Source organism: Vidua macroura, chromosome 5 (assembly GCF_024509145.1).
Source record: "Vidua macroura isolate BioBank_ID:100142 chromosome 5, ASM2450914v1, whole genome shotgun sequence".
Lineage (NCBI taxonomy): Eukaryota > Metazoa > Chordata > Aves > Passeriformes > Viduidae > Vidua > Vidua macroura.
Genome location: NC_071575.1, coordinates 67177691 through 67193367, shown reverse-complemented (window position 1 = coordinate 67193367; position 15677 = coordinate 67177691). Strand labels below are relative to the sequence as shown.

At 43.3% G+C, this 15677-nt stretch overlaps 1 protein-coding gene across 3 annotated transcripts in view; it reads left to right on the top strand.

Annotated features, from left to right (window-relative positions):
* The window catches only part of CAMK1D (calcium/calmodulin dependent protein kinase ID), a 208240-nt gene that overhangs the window by 115652 nt on the left and 76911 nt on the right, over positions 1-15677 (top strand). For all 3 annotated transcript variants that reach the window (XM_053977898.1, XM_053977897.1, XM_053977896.1), the window contains exon 3: positions 9010-9084. In XM_053977898.1, the coding sequence (XP_053833873.1) occupies positions 9010-9084 (75 nt within the window). The remainder of the gene's footprint in view (positions 1-9009; positions 9085-15677) is intronic.

The following is a 15677-nucleotide window of genomic DNA, read 5'->3' as shown; positions in this document are numbered from 1 at the left end:
TGCCAGGTTTCAGATAGAACTGAGTGGATGTGTACACACTGCACTCATCTGAGAGCCAGGAGGCCACACAGTGTCACACCAGTTATTCAGCTCTTCATTCACTGGAAACTAATAAGATCTTCTCATTTTGTGAGGCAATGTACAAGGATAGTTGCTCTGACTGCAGCCAGATCACCCTCCCAGGAGTGTCAGTCTTCCTGTTTTTCACGTGTTTTGCAAGCAGAAACTGCTTTTATGTTTGTGAAACACCTCCAGAGCAGCCCACCTCAGCCCAGGAGTGCTCACTACCTTTAAATGCATGTGGCTCTTCAGTCTCCCAGGCAAGGGAGTGGGAATCATCCCTAATTACTGGCTGCACATGTAAATCCACAGTCCTCCACACTGCAAAAACAGGGCTGCTGCCAAGAACTAAAGCATGGTACACTGTTTTTGTCTGAGATAAATCCTTGCAGGCACTGCTTTTATCTTTTTCACCTTTAATGATTAAGTAATCATTAATATTTGTTTTGATGTGTTTCACATTAAACAGCCTGGAGGCTTCTGCTCAAGCTTTGCAAGCCTTTTTGATTGCTGCCAGTTGGGATCCACCAATTGGAAGCTGTCATTCTCATGCTTTGGTCTGCTTCTTGTGGAAGTCAGGGATTTTCCTGAAATGGCACTGACACAGGGATATTGCTGTTGCCTTGAATGGGCTGCCAGATCTGCAGGAATACAAGCGTTCCAGAAGGATTTTTGGACCTAGTCTTCATACTAGAGTTGCAAGTTTTAGTAATAGAAGACCCAGGGCTTGAATTTCTTTCCCTTGAATGGCTGCTGAGCAGCATTTACCTGAAAATTCTTGAGACAAGTGAGCACAAGCTCAGCACCTAACTCCAGGTGTGTGTGATCCATGAATCATTCATGGTTATCCTCAAAGTACCTAAATTAATTTGTTATGTTTGTGGGGGGTTATAAAGTTCTGCCAGTGCCTGGTGCAAACCTATGAATCTGTGCTGAAAATGTTCAGCTTTTGTCTGAGCTCTGTTCTGACCTCACTAGGAAGTATAACTTGAGATAGGGCAGGGATCAGAAATTTCAGGGTGTTGTGGGTAGGTTTTGTCACAGCCAGTTAGTGCTACAGCTGAATAACTACACAACTCAGGTTTCCACCTGTGGAATGTCTCCAGTTTGACTTTATCACTGCAAAATCTCCTGAGAATATTTTATGCATGTGATACATCAGGCTGGGATTTGCTATAGAAGACATGCAGTGCTAGGGAAGAAAAAACATGGGAATGGATGGAAATATTTCTGGGTCATCACTCCTGAGTAACAGGAGGTTACAGAGGTGATGGGTAGGATCTGGAAAATTAAATGGAGAGAGGTCAAGTTGTATAATCATGAGACAATCCTGCTAGACACTGGATAAGTACAAATCCCATCCTGGCCCATTGCTTTGCATAGAGAATATTACATGCCTAATTGAAGTGTTAAGTGTGAAAAAACTAAATTGGAAACCATGCTAATTTTAAAATCATCACTATCTTCTAAAGCTAATAGAAGTATGTCTTTTGGTGGACATGTCTCTTCTGAGTTTTGACTGTCCCTACTTCCTTTAGACACCTGCTCTGAGCCACTTGCTGCTTGCTACCAACACTGGAGCTTTTTCTCACAGTCTCCTCTTCAGTCATAGCTGAGGAAAGGTTATGAAGTGACTCATCCCTCCATGTTTACCTTTGTGTACCATCTTCTAGGGCATCCAGGGTCTTTCTCTTTAATCTGGTTTCCCAAAGCAGACCAGATTAACCTGACAGAAGTATAGAGATCTCAAAAATATTAGTGAAGACATTAATTTCCTTCCTGTATTGTGAGCAGTCTGTGTTTTGAAGCCCCTACGTGACCCCAAAGTTCAATTCCTTGTCCTTCCAGCCACAGAGATTTAACTAATTTGGCCAGGCAGTCAGCATATGGACACTGAACCATCTGGCTTTGAGCTGGAATTAGCTGTCCCTTGCCCAGTTGTTAGATCAAGCAAGGCAAGATGTGTAATGTGGGTGGGAACAAAAGGTATCACAATGGTAGGAGATCAGAGTAGGTCAAAAAACACCGTCTGGCATGGGGACATAGCACAATTTCTAAGTTACAGCTCATAAAAATAAACTCTGTTTTATTTTTAATGCAAGGGAATATTCAGCATTGAATTCAGTAATCCTCCTCCAGCTCTTTCCAATAGGCAAATTAGGGATATAACTTCAAAAAACACCTGCAATATAAGTGTAGTAGGAGAGAAAAAACAGATGTTTTGGATTTGCAGACTCTGTAGAGCCACCTTTGCTGAGCAACTGACATCTGCCTGGTTTTGTTCACATCTCTGCTCTGTGTCTGAGCTGAAGCTTCTCTAAGTTTTGCATTATTTGCATGTGTGTTTGTGAGTGAGAGAGGAGGAGACTGCTGCCACCTCCCCTGTGGTGGGGACCAAAGCCACAGAAGTTGTCACCACTGCTGGACCACGTTCTTGTTGGCTGTGGAGGGAGGACATTGTGGGGGATATGAAGTAGGAGAAATTAATGTCATGGTCATTAAACATCCCATCTTTCTTCTAAAGCTGTCTCCAGGAGTGCACATTTTAGGGGAGGGTGGTTGACTTGGTGACATCAATCTGGTAGCCTCTCACAATTTGGACCCTTCAAAATCAACCAGACACGTATGAGTGAGGCACCACAGTGTCCTCCCTCCTTTTCATGCCCCACACATCAGCAATAGTGTGGCCAGCAGGAGCAGTGGCTGTCCCTCTGTACTCTGCACTGGTGAGGCTGCACCTCCAATCCTGGTGTCAGTTTTGGGGCCCTCATTTAGGAATGGCACTGAGGTAAGGCAGTGCAAGTCCCACACACAGCATCAGTATTGGAATGGTTTTTGGGAGCAGGAATGGTGGGCAGAGCTCTGCTGCAGCCAGCCAGCCATTTCCAGGACAGCCACCAGTTTCCTTCCCCATACCAGCCCCTGCCATCTCACTCTGCCTCGTTCCCCTCTTGGCAGAATTGCCAGTTTCTCCTTGAGATCAGGCTGGCTTGCTCCCATGCATCCTTACATCTTCTGAGCCATCATGAAGATTTTTTGGTAGTTTTCTTTCAAGTGGAAAGCAATCTGATCTGATCACTCCCTGTTAACATGTGTGAGACTATCCTACTCTCTGTTAAAATTATTGACTCATTTCAAACAAATGAGACAGCTGAGCAGAGGTACGTTTGCAGTGCCCTCCACTGCAGAAACTGTGATTTAAACACTTCCCTTGGCCAACTGGAGAACTCATCAACCCTCATGCTGCTGGCAAAACTCTCTCCAGGGTACATGTGGGAATAACAGAACATTGATTCTCAAAGACATTTGGTTACTCAAAGCCACGAATCCTTACAGATTCACGCTTTGTTAGTTCTGGCTTTTGCAAAATTATTCCTGCTTTCTTGTGGCATTTTACCCGTGACACGTGCTTCTCGTGGAGGTGCAGCATTAAATGTCACGTCTTGCAAATGTAACACTGACTTGGAAAGAGTTGTTGTGGGGGGGACCTGCCCTACTTAAGCAGCTCTCGTGTTTGCCCAAGGTTTTTGTACGGTATTCTTCTAACTGATCCTGGTTTTGGGTGTTAAATATGATGGATATTAATGTAAGTGATTCTATTGTGGTTTGTAGCTGGGGTGTTTCACATGCTCTCCTGGCAGATCAGCAGCCAAAGCAACAGCCAAATCTGGGTTCTCTGCTTTTATCTATGCAGAGTGCAGCCCTTCTAATTAATGATCCATGGCAGCACGTAGCAGGTTTAATGCCAGCTCTTTGGCCTCTGGGATGGTCAGGAGCAAGCCAGCAGAGATGTACAGAAAGCTCAACCATTAAAGGAGTTGGTTTCCCTTATTGTACATCAACTTCCAAATTTTAATCCCTTGCTTCTTAAAAGCAATCTTCTGCCAAAGCCAATGGAATATATTGATTTTTAGATAATTTTTTGTTAAACATTGAAGTGAGTACTGTCCATTAGAGCTAGATCTGGATCTATGGGGGCTTGTGCACTTCTGGTGAAAGTGAGTAGGACATGGTGTCCCTGTGCCAGCCAGTGGCCAGGGAGGATTTTAGCATCACTGGGGTCCCATGCCATGTACTCATCACCACTCCAGTGCTGCAGCACAGCCCATTTGGTGTGATGGTTACTGGTGAGCAGAGCTAAATGTCACTCCTGGTCATGTCAGGTCTTGTCTCGAGGATGTGTTTCAGCCCCTTTGGAGGTGGAAGTTTCTGTGTTTTAGCAGTAGCAGTTGGAGAAAAATGACAATTCCCCCCCATCAATGCTCTCGTGCAATGTCTCCACAGGAAGCAAAGGAGGCCAGTGTGTGTTTGGGCTCTGCTGCAGATCAAGCACTCTTTTGTCAGCCCTTGTTTGCACAGCTGCCATGCACAGAAAACTCACTCGAAGTCCTTGGTTGCCCAGTTCAGTTTGCTCCTTTAAATCTTGGCTGGCTGTGTGTTAAAATATTGCTCAATCACAACATTGCCTTCATTCATTTGTATCATTGACGCCTTTGTAAGAGCACATGGCAGAATCATAGGCTGAAAGTCTGGAGGGGAAGCTTGATCATTTTGCATGGTTGCATTGAGCCCCAAGGTTTATGTCTGCCTGAGGCACAGCATCCAACCCAGAGCTGCTCTGAACAGGGGGAATCCACCCTTTCTATCCATAGTTTCATAGTTTCTTTTTGATACTAAACTTTTCAAAGTTTCTTACCAGGTTTAATCCCTCTTTATGTTTTTTGTTGTTTTTTTGGTTTTTTTTTTTTTTTTTTGTATACTTAAATTCCCTTGATTCTCACTCCTAGATTTATCTTCCTCTTCTTTTTCCCATGGATTGCAGCATCACATGAGAATTGTAGGGTGAAAAGTCCTGAATCTAAAAAAATAATTAGCCTCTCTTTATTTGTATTTTTAATTCTAGACAACTTCTTTCTGTATGATGGCCTCAGAATATTCCTGAAATTGAACAAAGCAGTGGTGGCTGGAGGTGGCACCTGCCCTTTGTGCCACAGATGGAGGAATTTTGGGGATACATCAGGATGTGGGAGATGCAAGCAGCACGTGGGGTTTGCCAGGATGGAGGGGGATCATCAGGCAAAATAGCAAATGTGATGAATGGGAGGTTGAAAAGGTGGCAAGGGCAATTTTCCTATCAATTTGCATAATGGGATCTAATTTGCTTTAAGCAAGCCCATGCTTTGATGTTCACTTTCAGGGCTTTTTTTCCTTTGGAAACAAGTAATGGGAACTGCTGTCATCCTAGTCCATGTCCATGTCCCCTGTGCTACAGCCCTAATATTGCACTATCATGTGCCCTAAAAGCACCAACGAGGTGCTCTGTGCAGAGTTAATCAGGCAGATTTATCTATTGCAGGGTGGGAGCCACATGTTGGGAAGGGAGAAGTCTGGAGAGGGAAGACAGAAGGAAGAAAAGGTCTGCAGAGAAGTAGGGTTAAGATTCTCTCACTGAGGTAGAAAGGAGAAGGAATTAAAATAATATGGCCCCTTGATTAAGATATTACTCTGGGATTGCGGAATCTTGGCCCTCTCTGCTCCATTCTCTCTTGTGATTACAGAAATACTTGTAGTTTTTCTGCACAATGCTTCCCCTTCTGTAAAGTGAGAGCAGCACCTTTAAAAATAATAAATCCTGTCAGGTCTTGAGTAGATCAGACAGTCCAGTGAGTATTTCTGCAGGGCTGCGTGCAGGCATTTGGAGGCTTAGCAGAATGAATCCTCTGAACCTTTGAGACTCGCTTGGTGCTCCTAGAAGGGGATAAAAGTGGAGTTAATTAACCCATCCCCAAATCCCTCCTGATCTGTGAGCAGCAAGTAGCTGCCACCTCACAGTGCTTTCCTTGGCTCTCGATGTACCCAAGCATCCCTGCAAACCAGAGTGAGTGTCTGCTGTTACTCACGTCTGGCACTGCTGATCTGCTTGCAGAGGAGTGGGACAAATTTGCTCCATCTCCTTTGGGCTTTGTGGTACCAATGAAACATTGTGATGATGCCACACCTGCTTGCCCAAATCCCAGGGTGTTCTTGAAATGAATATTGTTCATCCTTGAAGGATTAATTATTGTGTATCAGGGTTGTAAGTGATTGCATGCTCGTGCTTTAAAAGGAAAATAGGAGCACATGGATTTCTGTGTGAATTTCTGGAGTGAGTGGCAGAGGAGCTGCTGCTGGCAGCAGTGATCTCATCCTGGGAACCCCATGGCTGCTCTGGTCCAGCTCCAGCAACACAACCCCCAAATTTGTCTAAACTGTGGGCTTCACCCCAAGTAATCTCCATGTTGTTGATTTTTTAACTTTGAATTCCATTTTCCTTTTAGTAGCTTGTCATGTGAGAGCTCCTCTGAGTAGAGAAAAGCTGTGCAGGACAAGCTGCTTCATTTGCAGCATTGTGTGATGTACACTTCCCCAGGGATATTAAACACTGCATAACACCACGACTGAGGCCTTGCTGGTCTTGGGGAGGCTGAGTCAAAGGGGAGAAAAATGCCTCCTCCCCTCTCATCATACCCCTGGAGTGCAGCAGCCACCAGCAGTTGGGGTGGTATGTACAGACACCATCTCCCAAAGGGACATCATACTCCAAATGCCATCATCCCTATGAGGGATGCTCTTTGTGTCCTTTGGGGGTGATTCAGTTTCTTCATCTGTCTTCTCCCAGATTACACTTCATATCTGCTGTCTTCCCACATGCTCACCTCCTGCCTCTGATTTCAGAGGGGGACAGATGGGCTCAATAGAGGGGACCCCGTGGGGCTGGGACTAAACCTTTTCTCTCTCTTCTCCGTAGCACTGAGCAGGTTTGTCAGCCCTCCCTCCAGAGCACAGGGCACAGAGCCCATTTGGTTTGCAAATCAGGGAGGGGACCGGGTCCTGCGGCAGCCCCGGTGCTCAGCGTTGCATCTCTGATGAGCTCTTCCCTGGCCTCTGCCTCCCGGGCTGCTCGCTGGGGGTGACCATGTGTGTGATGGTGAGGCTGCTTTGGGGAACCTCTGAGGTTTTCCAAAATTAGAGATGCAAAGCAGTAGTGTATGCATGGTGAAAACCATACCGCAGACTGAACTGGAGGCTTTAAACCTTACAGCAGATTGTGTTAAACTGCCATCATCGTGATGGCAGGAGGAGCACAAGGGATCACATCAGGGTGTGTGGTGCATAAAGGAAAATGGATAAATAAATATAATAGTTTTCATTAAAAATCACTAATAGCATGAAATGTTATTTCTAACATACCTTCAACTAAACTAAACAAGGTAATCCTGCCCTTGTCCTAACTCACCCTTAAAGGGACCAGGCACTAGACCTGCACAACAAAACGAATGCTTCCAAACATTTGCTGTGTAAAGCCAAGTGTGTGGTGTATTGGTTTCCTGTTGCAAATATTAAGAATTTAATTTGTGATGCAATCTACCTGAAAATTTTGCTAAAGTGGGGGATTTTCCAGCCATTTAGGTAGAGTGAAGAGCCAAGTCGTGTTTGTTGCTCTAACATCCTGCAGTGTATTACGTTTGAGTTTGCTTATTGTTGACATTAAATTTCCTGTGTGTGAAAGCCCTTGCATGAACACGGCTTTTGATGACTGATTATGGACATAAGTTCAGGTCAGTCATAATATTTCCAGTGAATTCAGAGGAAATTGAATTAGTCTGCATGTTTGTGGGAAATATCCTACTGGGCACAATGGACCTTCTGCTCTCCATGTCATCACACAGGTGTTAGGACACTTGTGACCATAGAGGATAAGGTCCTGACACATGATTAAACATCTTAATTAAGCTACTTGAACCTAGAAACATGTGGAGAGTTTTGCATTTGCTGACAATGCATGTTTACTTTCTTTCTGAGCATACCCATCTGTTACTTAATGAGTGGCCTCTTAGAATTTTCCATCTTTCTCTTGCTCTTAAAATATTGTTTGGAACTGGTGTAATTAATGTTCTGCCGTGGGCTTGCACTGGGGTAGTCTCTTCAGGATCTGCACAAGTTAAATATACCCTTTGCAAATTATTTGTAAACATTTAAGGAACAAACCCATAGAGGCATTGCTGAAGTAGCTAATTAGATGTGTGCTTGTAGAGATGATTTTTCTCTTTAGAGCTAGTGTTTTGGCAAGCAGCTTGGTGGGAATGGTGAGGATGTGAAAAAGCCATGAAGACTCTTGGAGCTAGTGCACACAGTGCTTAATGATGCTGCAGGGAAATTCGGGCATCAAGACCAGGCTTAACATCAGAGCAGCACAAAATTGGTGGGAAGGAGTGTGGGGCTGTCATATGGCTGCTGATTCCTTGTGCCAGCTTCTTCACAGGGTCAGATCCCTGCTTTCTCCCTGCCAGCCTGCACCCTGTCTCTCTCACTCCCTTGCACCCTGCAGCAAAGCTCTCCTGAGACTTCAGCCTCCAACCAACCATCTTCATTCATGTGACACAGGAACTGCATACCTCTAATGCCTCAGATACTTAACTGTTACACATTTTGGCTACAGAGATGATTGAAAGAATTTTTTCTGAATAATAATTGTATTCTGGGCTGTGAAGCACTTTGGACTCCTTATTTTTGTTGAAAGGGTCCTAAAACTACAAGGATCATCTGGTTCCTCTCTCTCTGCCTTGGGTAGGGACAACTGCCACTGGACTAGGTTGCTCAAAGCCCTGTCCAACCTGGCTTTGAACACTTCCAGTGATGAGGCATCTGCAAATTTCTTGGGCAGTTTGTGCCACTGCCTCACCACCCTCACAGTAAAGAACTTTTTCCTAGCATCTAATCCAAATCTACCCTCTTTCAGTTAAAAATCATTATCCCTTGTTCTATCACTGTACATCCTTGCAAAGAGTTTATGATGTTGAATAAAACACTGACAAGTATTAAGGAAATAAAAATAGCTCTATGTTTTGCAGTCGTGTGAAAACAAATGAAAATCACTATTTCATCCTATCTTATCTTGTATTTTTTCAGGATCAAGCATGAAAATATAGTTGCTCTGGAAGACATCTATGAGAGTCCGAACCATTTGTATTTGGTCATGCAGTTGTAAGTACTGAACCTAATGAAGTCTTTATATCAAAGTTGCCAACTCTTCTCGCTCTGGTTTTGTTCTTTAACCCAAAAAAATGGGATATGTAAGAGGTATTTGTCTTGTGTGCTACAGACTGCAAAATCCCTGGAGGGTGGTCAAAACCAGATCTCTAGTTGTGATGTGCTGTGTTGTTGTAAAATTGGGAATTAAATTGTTTTGTGACTAGTCTCACCCAAATCAAACCAGAGTGGTTTTGTGAGATTGCATCAAAAAAAAGAGCAGAACAGACAGGGCAGGGGAGTGAATTACAGCTGAGAAGAGCCAGATGTGCCATAGGGAAGCCTGGAGCATCTGACAGAGGCAGCTCTGGTATTAAATACCTCAGGGGAAGCCCTTGGGGAAAATGCTGGTCCCTTGTCTGTTGGTAAGGTCCAGGAATGCTGATGTCCTCAGAATTTGTGCTGGCATTGTGGGGAGAATAACATCCTGTAATTTCTTAGTGGTTTTGTAGCCCTACATTTCAGTTCAGAGTGCTGCAAAAGGACTTGCACAGGAGCATTGGTGTTGTACAAATTCCAACAAGCCAGCTGGATTGTGGGAAGTACCAATTTTATGATAAGTTGATTTACAAATCCTTAGTTTTGTTTAATCTCTTTAGAAAAATAAATAGATATTATTCCTACTTAGCTTGTTTAATATAGTGTAACCATGACTTTTATAAAATCCTTGCATCCAGATATTTATTTGGGTTATCTGAAATGTAGTTCTGTAATGAGAGATGACACTGATTATATCTTGGTATAAATTTTTACTTGCTCGCTATTCAACACTTACTAGGGAATTCTCTTTTCTGTTATAGCTGTACTTGTAAACCCAACCAGTTAATTTTCCAAAGGCCAAGCATTTAGCTGTTCCAGGGGGACACAGGTTCACTGCTGCCCACTGGGGTGAGATGCCCAGCTGAAACCAGCAGCCAGAGCCCTCCAGCAGCGTTTGGAGTGGCAGCTCCCCTGTCCCAACAAAGAGCTGTGTCTTGTGTTACAAGATAGACCAAGAGCACTAAACTGAACGTAGGGAATCATCTTTCTGCATTTTTTTTTTTGGGAAAGTGCTGCATTATTTCAAGGTGGAGAGGACAAGAACCCTCCAGGTTACTCAGATACTCAGCCTGAGTACTCAGGGTACTCAGGTTACTCCAAGCCAGGTACTCACCCTCATCTCTTTGGATGTTACATGAAGGATGGTGGAACCTCTGCACTGCTTCTGAGTTTCCATCAATAGTTAGGCTTGGGATCAAATGGTATCAAGAGTTGGGTGGCAACACTGCAAAGTCCAGGAGGCTCAAAATCCATTTTGCTTGCCTCCTTTCATGGATTCCTGTCTGGGAGGAGGCATGTATGGATAATCTCTTGTTTCCAAGGTAACACCAACTTGTTGATACAATGGCTGTGAACCATTGCACAGCATGAAGTATCTTATCTTTTTGTTTATATTTCTGCCCTGATTTATTATTAGATTCCCTGTGGGTTTTTCAGCTTCTCATTTTTGTGTATTTCTCCTAAACAATTTCTCCTAATTTTGCATGCCTTTAAAACTTGGGTTCTGTGAAGCAGAAGGGGTTCTGCAGAAAGGATCAAGCAGCTTCGAGAAAGCCACATTTAGACTGCAAAAAAAAGAAGGGGTAAAATCAGGGCCACTCAAAGATCAGTATCATGAGCACAACAAATCTCAAATCCATATGTGCTTTTCCCTGGGTCATTGCTTGCTAAGTGGTCTCTAGCTAATACTTCCCAAGGATTATTTTGTGGTGTGGACAGCATTTTCATTACCAAACTTTAGAGCACTCCTTGCTATGTTGTGGAAAATCCACATTATACCCCTGAGCATCTAGTAGCACCTCTGTGGGAGAAGGTTTTTGAAGGCAGACCAAGCCTCCCTGTTTATGTTTGTCCTTGAGTGCATCTCCTTTTACATGAAAGCCATGCTTGTTAGCAGACCAGCTTGAAGGATAAATATCACACCTCATTTATTCTGTCAAAGATATGGGCAAGTAAAAGTCTCAGTGTCTGTGCTGGAGTTGGAAAGAAGGTAGGTTAAGAGGCAGCTGTCCATGTCTACTTGACACTTAATTTGTTCCTGCCAGTCCCCCCGGGAACACTTCCCAGGATTACATAGTTGTTGGTGAATCTGCCCTGTGTGTTTCCCAGTATATCCATGGGGAAATAAGATCTCTGGCTTTGGTTTCACCACCTTGTTTTCACATATATTGTATACAACCCATCACAGAACTGTTCAAACTGACACAATCCTCTTAGTGCAAGGTAGACCTGAAGTCCAGGTTGAAGATTGCTGGATTCAACAGCTCAGAATTTCATGTGCTCTCTGCAGGGGTTATACTGCTCCTTATAAAGGGCTGGGCTATTTTTTCTTAATTTATTTTCCCAAAATTCAAAATATTCCAACCCAGTGTTTCTAAGTTTGGCAAGGTTGTGGACGACTCCTTGCTGTCTTTCACTCCCAGCAGTGTAGCTCAGCTTTGGTGTGAGGTGGTCACTGGTGCAGCTGCAAAGCCAAATATAAATGTAGATAATCGCTGCCTCTCCTGTCATCACAAAGTTTGACTCTGCCAAACTTTTGCAGGCACTATAGAAAAATACTGTAGAACATTTGTCATATTTCCATGAGGATGATGTGCTTTCCAACCAAGAAAAAAATCTCCTCCTTCCCAGGCTTGGATTTCCTGTAGCACTGTTAAGACCTACACAGGCAACAAAGACAAAAACTAAAATGAAACTCTGAAAGTTTCGTTCCTTCTGGATGCTGCTTGAGATTTCCCCAGAGGATACTGTAGAAGACAGGGGGAAATAAATTGCTTTCAGAAACAGTTTTATTGAACAATTTTGGTGTAATAGTGAGCTCTGTTAATGAGCAGTTATAGGATTTTTGGTTGTTGTTGGTGCCATTTGGTAGGAATTACCTTACTGTATCTTACAAGTGATCTGCCTTATTTCACCTGTCAGTATAGGGAAAGATCTTGATAATCTGTTGTGGTTGGTGATGTCAGATGCTAATGTTTCATTAGCATAATCATCCTCTTTGGGATGATTCATTTTCTGGATGCTGGAAAATCATGCATAAAAATGGATTTACGTAAACACATGAAATCTTAGAATCATTTAGGTTGGAAAAGGCCTCAAAGATCATTGAGTCAAACCATTAACCTGTCTCTGCCAATCCCACCCTATCCCCAGGTGCCACATCTACACATCTTCTAAGTACCTCCAGAGATGGTGACTCCACCACTTCCCTGTGCAGTCTGTTCCTGTGCTTGACAAGCCTTTCAGTGAAGAATTTTTTCCTAATAATCCAATCTAAATGTCTTTTCCACCTGAGTTTTGTGGGTCCATTTGCAAATGCTGTTTCTGACTGTGCTGCCTGTGTAGATCAGAGCAAATTTCCAAGGCTTGACTGATTTCATCTCTATTGTTCACCTGCACTGAAGTGTGAAGCAGCAGAGTCTGGTTTCCCTGAGATTTTTGTGTAACCTGGACTAGTCAAAGCCACAGGATCTGGGGCTGTTGCTTCTCCAGAAGAATATGGAACAATATTAAAAATCTATTAAGACTGTAATTTCCTTTTTCTCCTTTATTCATCCATATTTGCTTAAAATAGGTAAGAACTTAATATTTTTGCTACCTCTGCTCTTCTGTTAAAGTTGGTTGAAGTTCACCCAATAAGTCAGAAATTACTAAAATCTGGCAAGTTGGGATGGAGAGTCACTGCATCACTGCCTTTGGAAAACAGGCTAAAAATGGGTCTAAAAGGCACCTCCAAAACATATGGAGCAGCCCAGAGTCGTGTGCAGCTAGGTAAGTAATGGTCAAAGCTGAAGACCCACCTCTGTGTTTCATTGCAATTTTTTGCAGAGTCAAGAATATTGACAAATCCAGAGGAATTCCTATCAATACTAGGATCTAGTTAAAGAAAGTGAAAACCCTAATGCCTGTCTGGTATAGTGTTCCACCTCTTTGGGGCACCTGTGATCTGATCCCCGTGGCAGGACTGCTTTACCTAGATCCTGTCAGCTGCTGTTTCTGGTTCTCCAAAGAAACCAGAGTATTTTCGCTGTGTGATGTCTTTTGAGACTTTGGCATCTCTGCCGAGGACAAGTTTTTAGAGTGAACATCCTGTTTGACCCAACCTTGAAGTACATCTCCTTACCTTTGCAAAAAAACCCAGCCAAAGCTGAGCCAAAACACCCAACCCTGAAGTTTTCCCAGCTTGGTCTCTTAACTCTGATGAATTATTCAGATGACTTCTTTCACAGAAAAGCTGAGATGACGGGGGCTCCTTCCTGCCAGGTGCAAGTCACGCACTGAGGAAAGCTCTGCCCACAAGTTTGCAGGCTCAGAATGCCAGGGTCCCGTTCCTACTGTTTATCAGCTCTACCCTGCCAGACCACAAGCACCTCATAAGCCTGCAATGCCTTGGGAAGCAGCTCAAACAGGCAGGTACTCACCAGTGGTAAAATCTGCACAAGATTTCGTTATTACCGGAACCACTCTGCTTGTGATTTTGCCTTTCAAGTGTATGTTTTGCTAATAAGTAAGCAGAGTGCTAAGCTGTGGTTAAGTGCTGAATTCACTTTGTTTTTTGAAAGCCCAATGCCTGAGTGCACTCCGAGAGCAGCCGAGCATGAGCTGTGTATGTAAGTGACATTTCAATGAAAATATTCAGCCTCCAAGAAAAACAACAGACAATGGAAGGAAGTGTTGTGTTTGCCAGGTTCCTTACGGAGTCTAGCGAGGGCTCAGTGTGTTACAAAACAGAGATCTGCATGCCAAGCCGGTATCGCATCAGGATGCTAATTAAAGCAAAACACAGATCTGCCATGCCACATTCCTTAGGTGAGGCTTATTCCCCTGCTTGGGGGGTTTTGTGTAAGCTTTATGCAAAAGACAGAAGGAAATCTCTCTGCGTTCACAATGGAATTTATATCATAGAACCAAGGAGTGGTTTTAGTTGGAAGGGACTTCAAAGATCATCCAGTTCCAACCCCCTAACCTGGGCAGGGACACCTTACACTAGACCAGGTTGCTCAAAGCCTCATCCAACCTGGCCTTAAACACTTCCAGGGATGAGACATCCATAACTTCTCTGATCAGCCTCTTCCAGGGCCTTACCAATAGATAATAAAAGCATACTGGGCTCTTCAGGAGCAGAAAGCTAGCAGTCATTAATCCAGTATCAATTTAACATCTTTTCCTTTATGGAAAAAAAGATTATTCCATCATTTGGGTTACACTGATCAGTGCTAAATATGAAGGAGGATCTCCCCTTTTCCAATGGCAGAGAGGTTATAAGCAGACTAGAAAAGATTAATGTCATTGTAGAGACTAGGGCATGGGCAAATTTATTGGTAATAGATTAATAGACCACAGATTGATCACCAGAATGGCTTTTAGACACCTGTTACTGTGTGGAGTCTGTGTGATCCTGAAAATGTGAGTGTGCTCATTGGCTAGTCCTATTTGCCCTCAGCACTTTTCATTTTTCTTCTTGTTTTTTCTGGCTGTGGCAGAACTTTTGGTAACTCCTAGTCCCCATGTCTTCTCCAAACACAGCACTTTTTCCTGAGCAGCAGTCCTGTTGCTTCCTTGTGCTTCAGCTGTGGCTAGGACCAGGCATTTTAGAGTCCCTGGGCAGCAATCCAGGCTTCTGACAGGAACAGAGGAATGGTGAGAGTCTTCTTCACCTTGGAGACTACAAAAAACTTTTTCATGATGCCTTCCAAAACCACTTAGAAGATACTGTCACCTTCAAGAGTTGTAGACAATTGTCAGCATCCTTGTTCCAAAGCTTGCACTTGTTATTTTTCCTTAGTCAAAACATCCCAGTAAGGACTCATTAGCAAGGCAACACTATGGTTTGGGGTTATTTTTTTCAATTGAAGTGACATGCTACTCCTGATGGAGAGTGGTTATCTTTTCTTCCTGTAGCCTTGAGAATAAAGAAATAATGGAGAAAAAATTTCTCATTTTCATTGAACAGACAGCATTATAACATTGTTTGCTTTTACAGAAATGTGAAGAGTTCAGGTGAAAATGGATTTTTTTCTTTTAAGATATCTATTGTTGCAAAGCTGCTATTGTCAATAGAGAAAACAAAGTGTTTGGCCAAAATTCAAAATAAAACTTGTTCTAATATATTAAAGTTACAAAAAGATTTGAAGGTGTCATAAATTTGTTTGTTTTCCTATGTTGGTGATTACAATAAACAGAGAGTTATTTGTTGTAATGCCCACTCACCAGCAAGGGCTGGTACCAAATCCTTAGGGTGACAGTATGTGCCTTGATTGTTTATTTTTTTAATAGCAATAGGTTTTGGCAGCATCAGCATGAGTTCCTTCCTTCAGCCCTGCAGCAGCTGCCTCACTAAGTCCCCATTTAGGGCTCTCTTGCAGCTGGGCATGGGGGTGTATGTGCCTGTTGTATAGCTTGGTCTGGAACAGGCAATTGATGGGGCAGAAATACAGATCTGCCAGTAATCCTGTATAATATCACTGCTTCCCTGAGAGCAGGAGTGAGGCTTTTCTCTCCAAACAGCA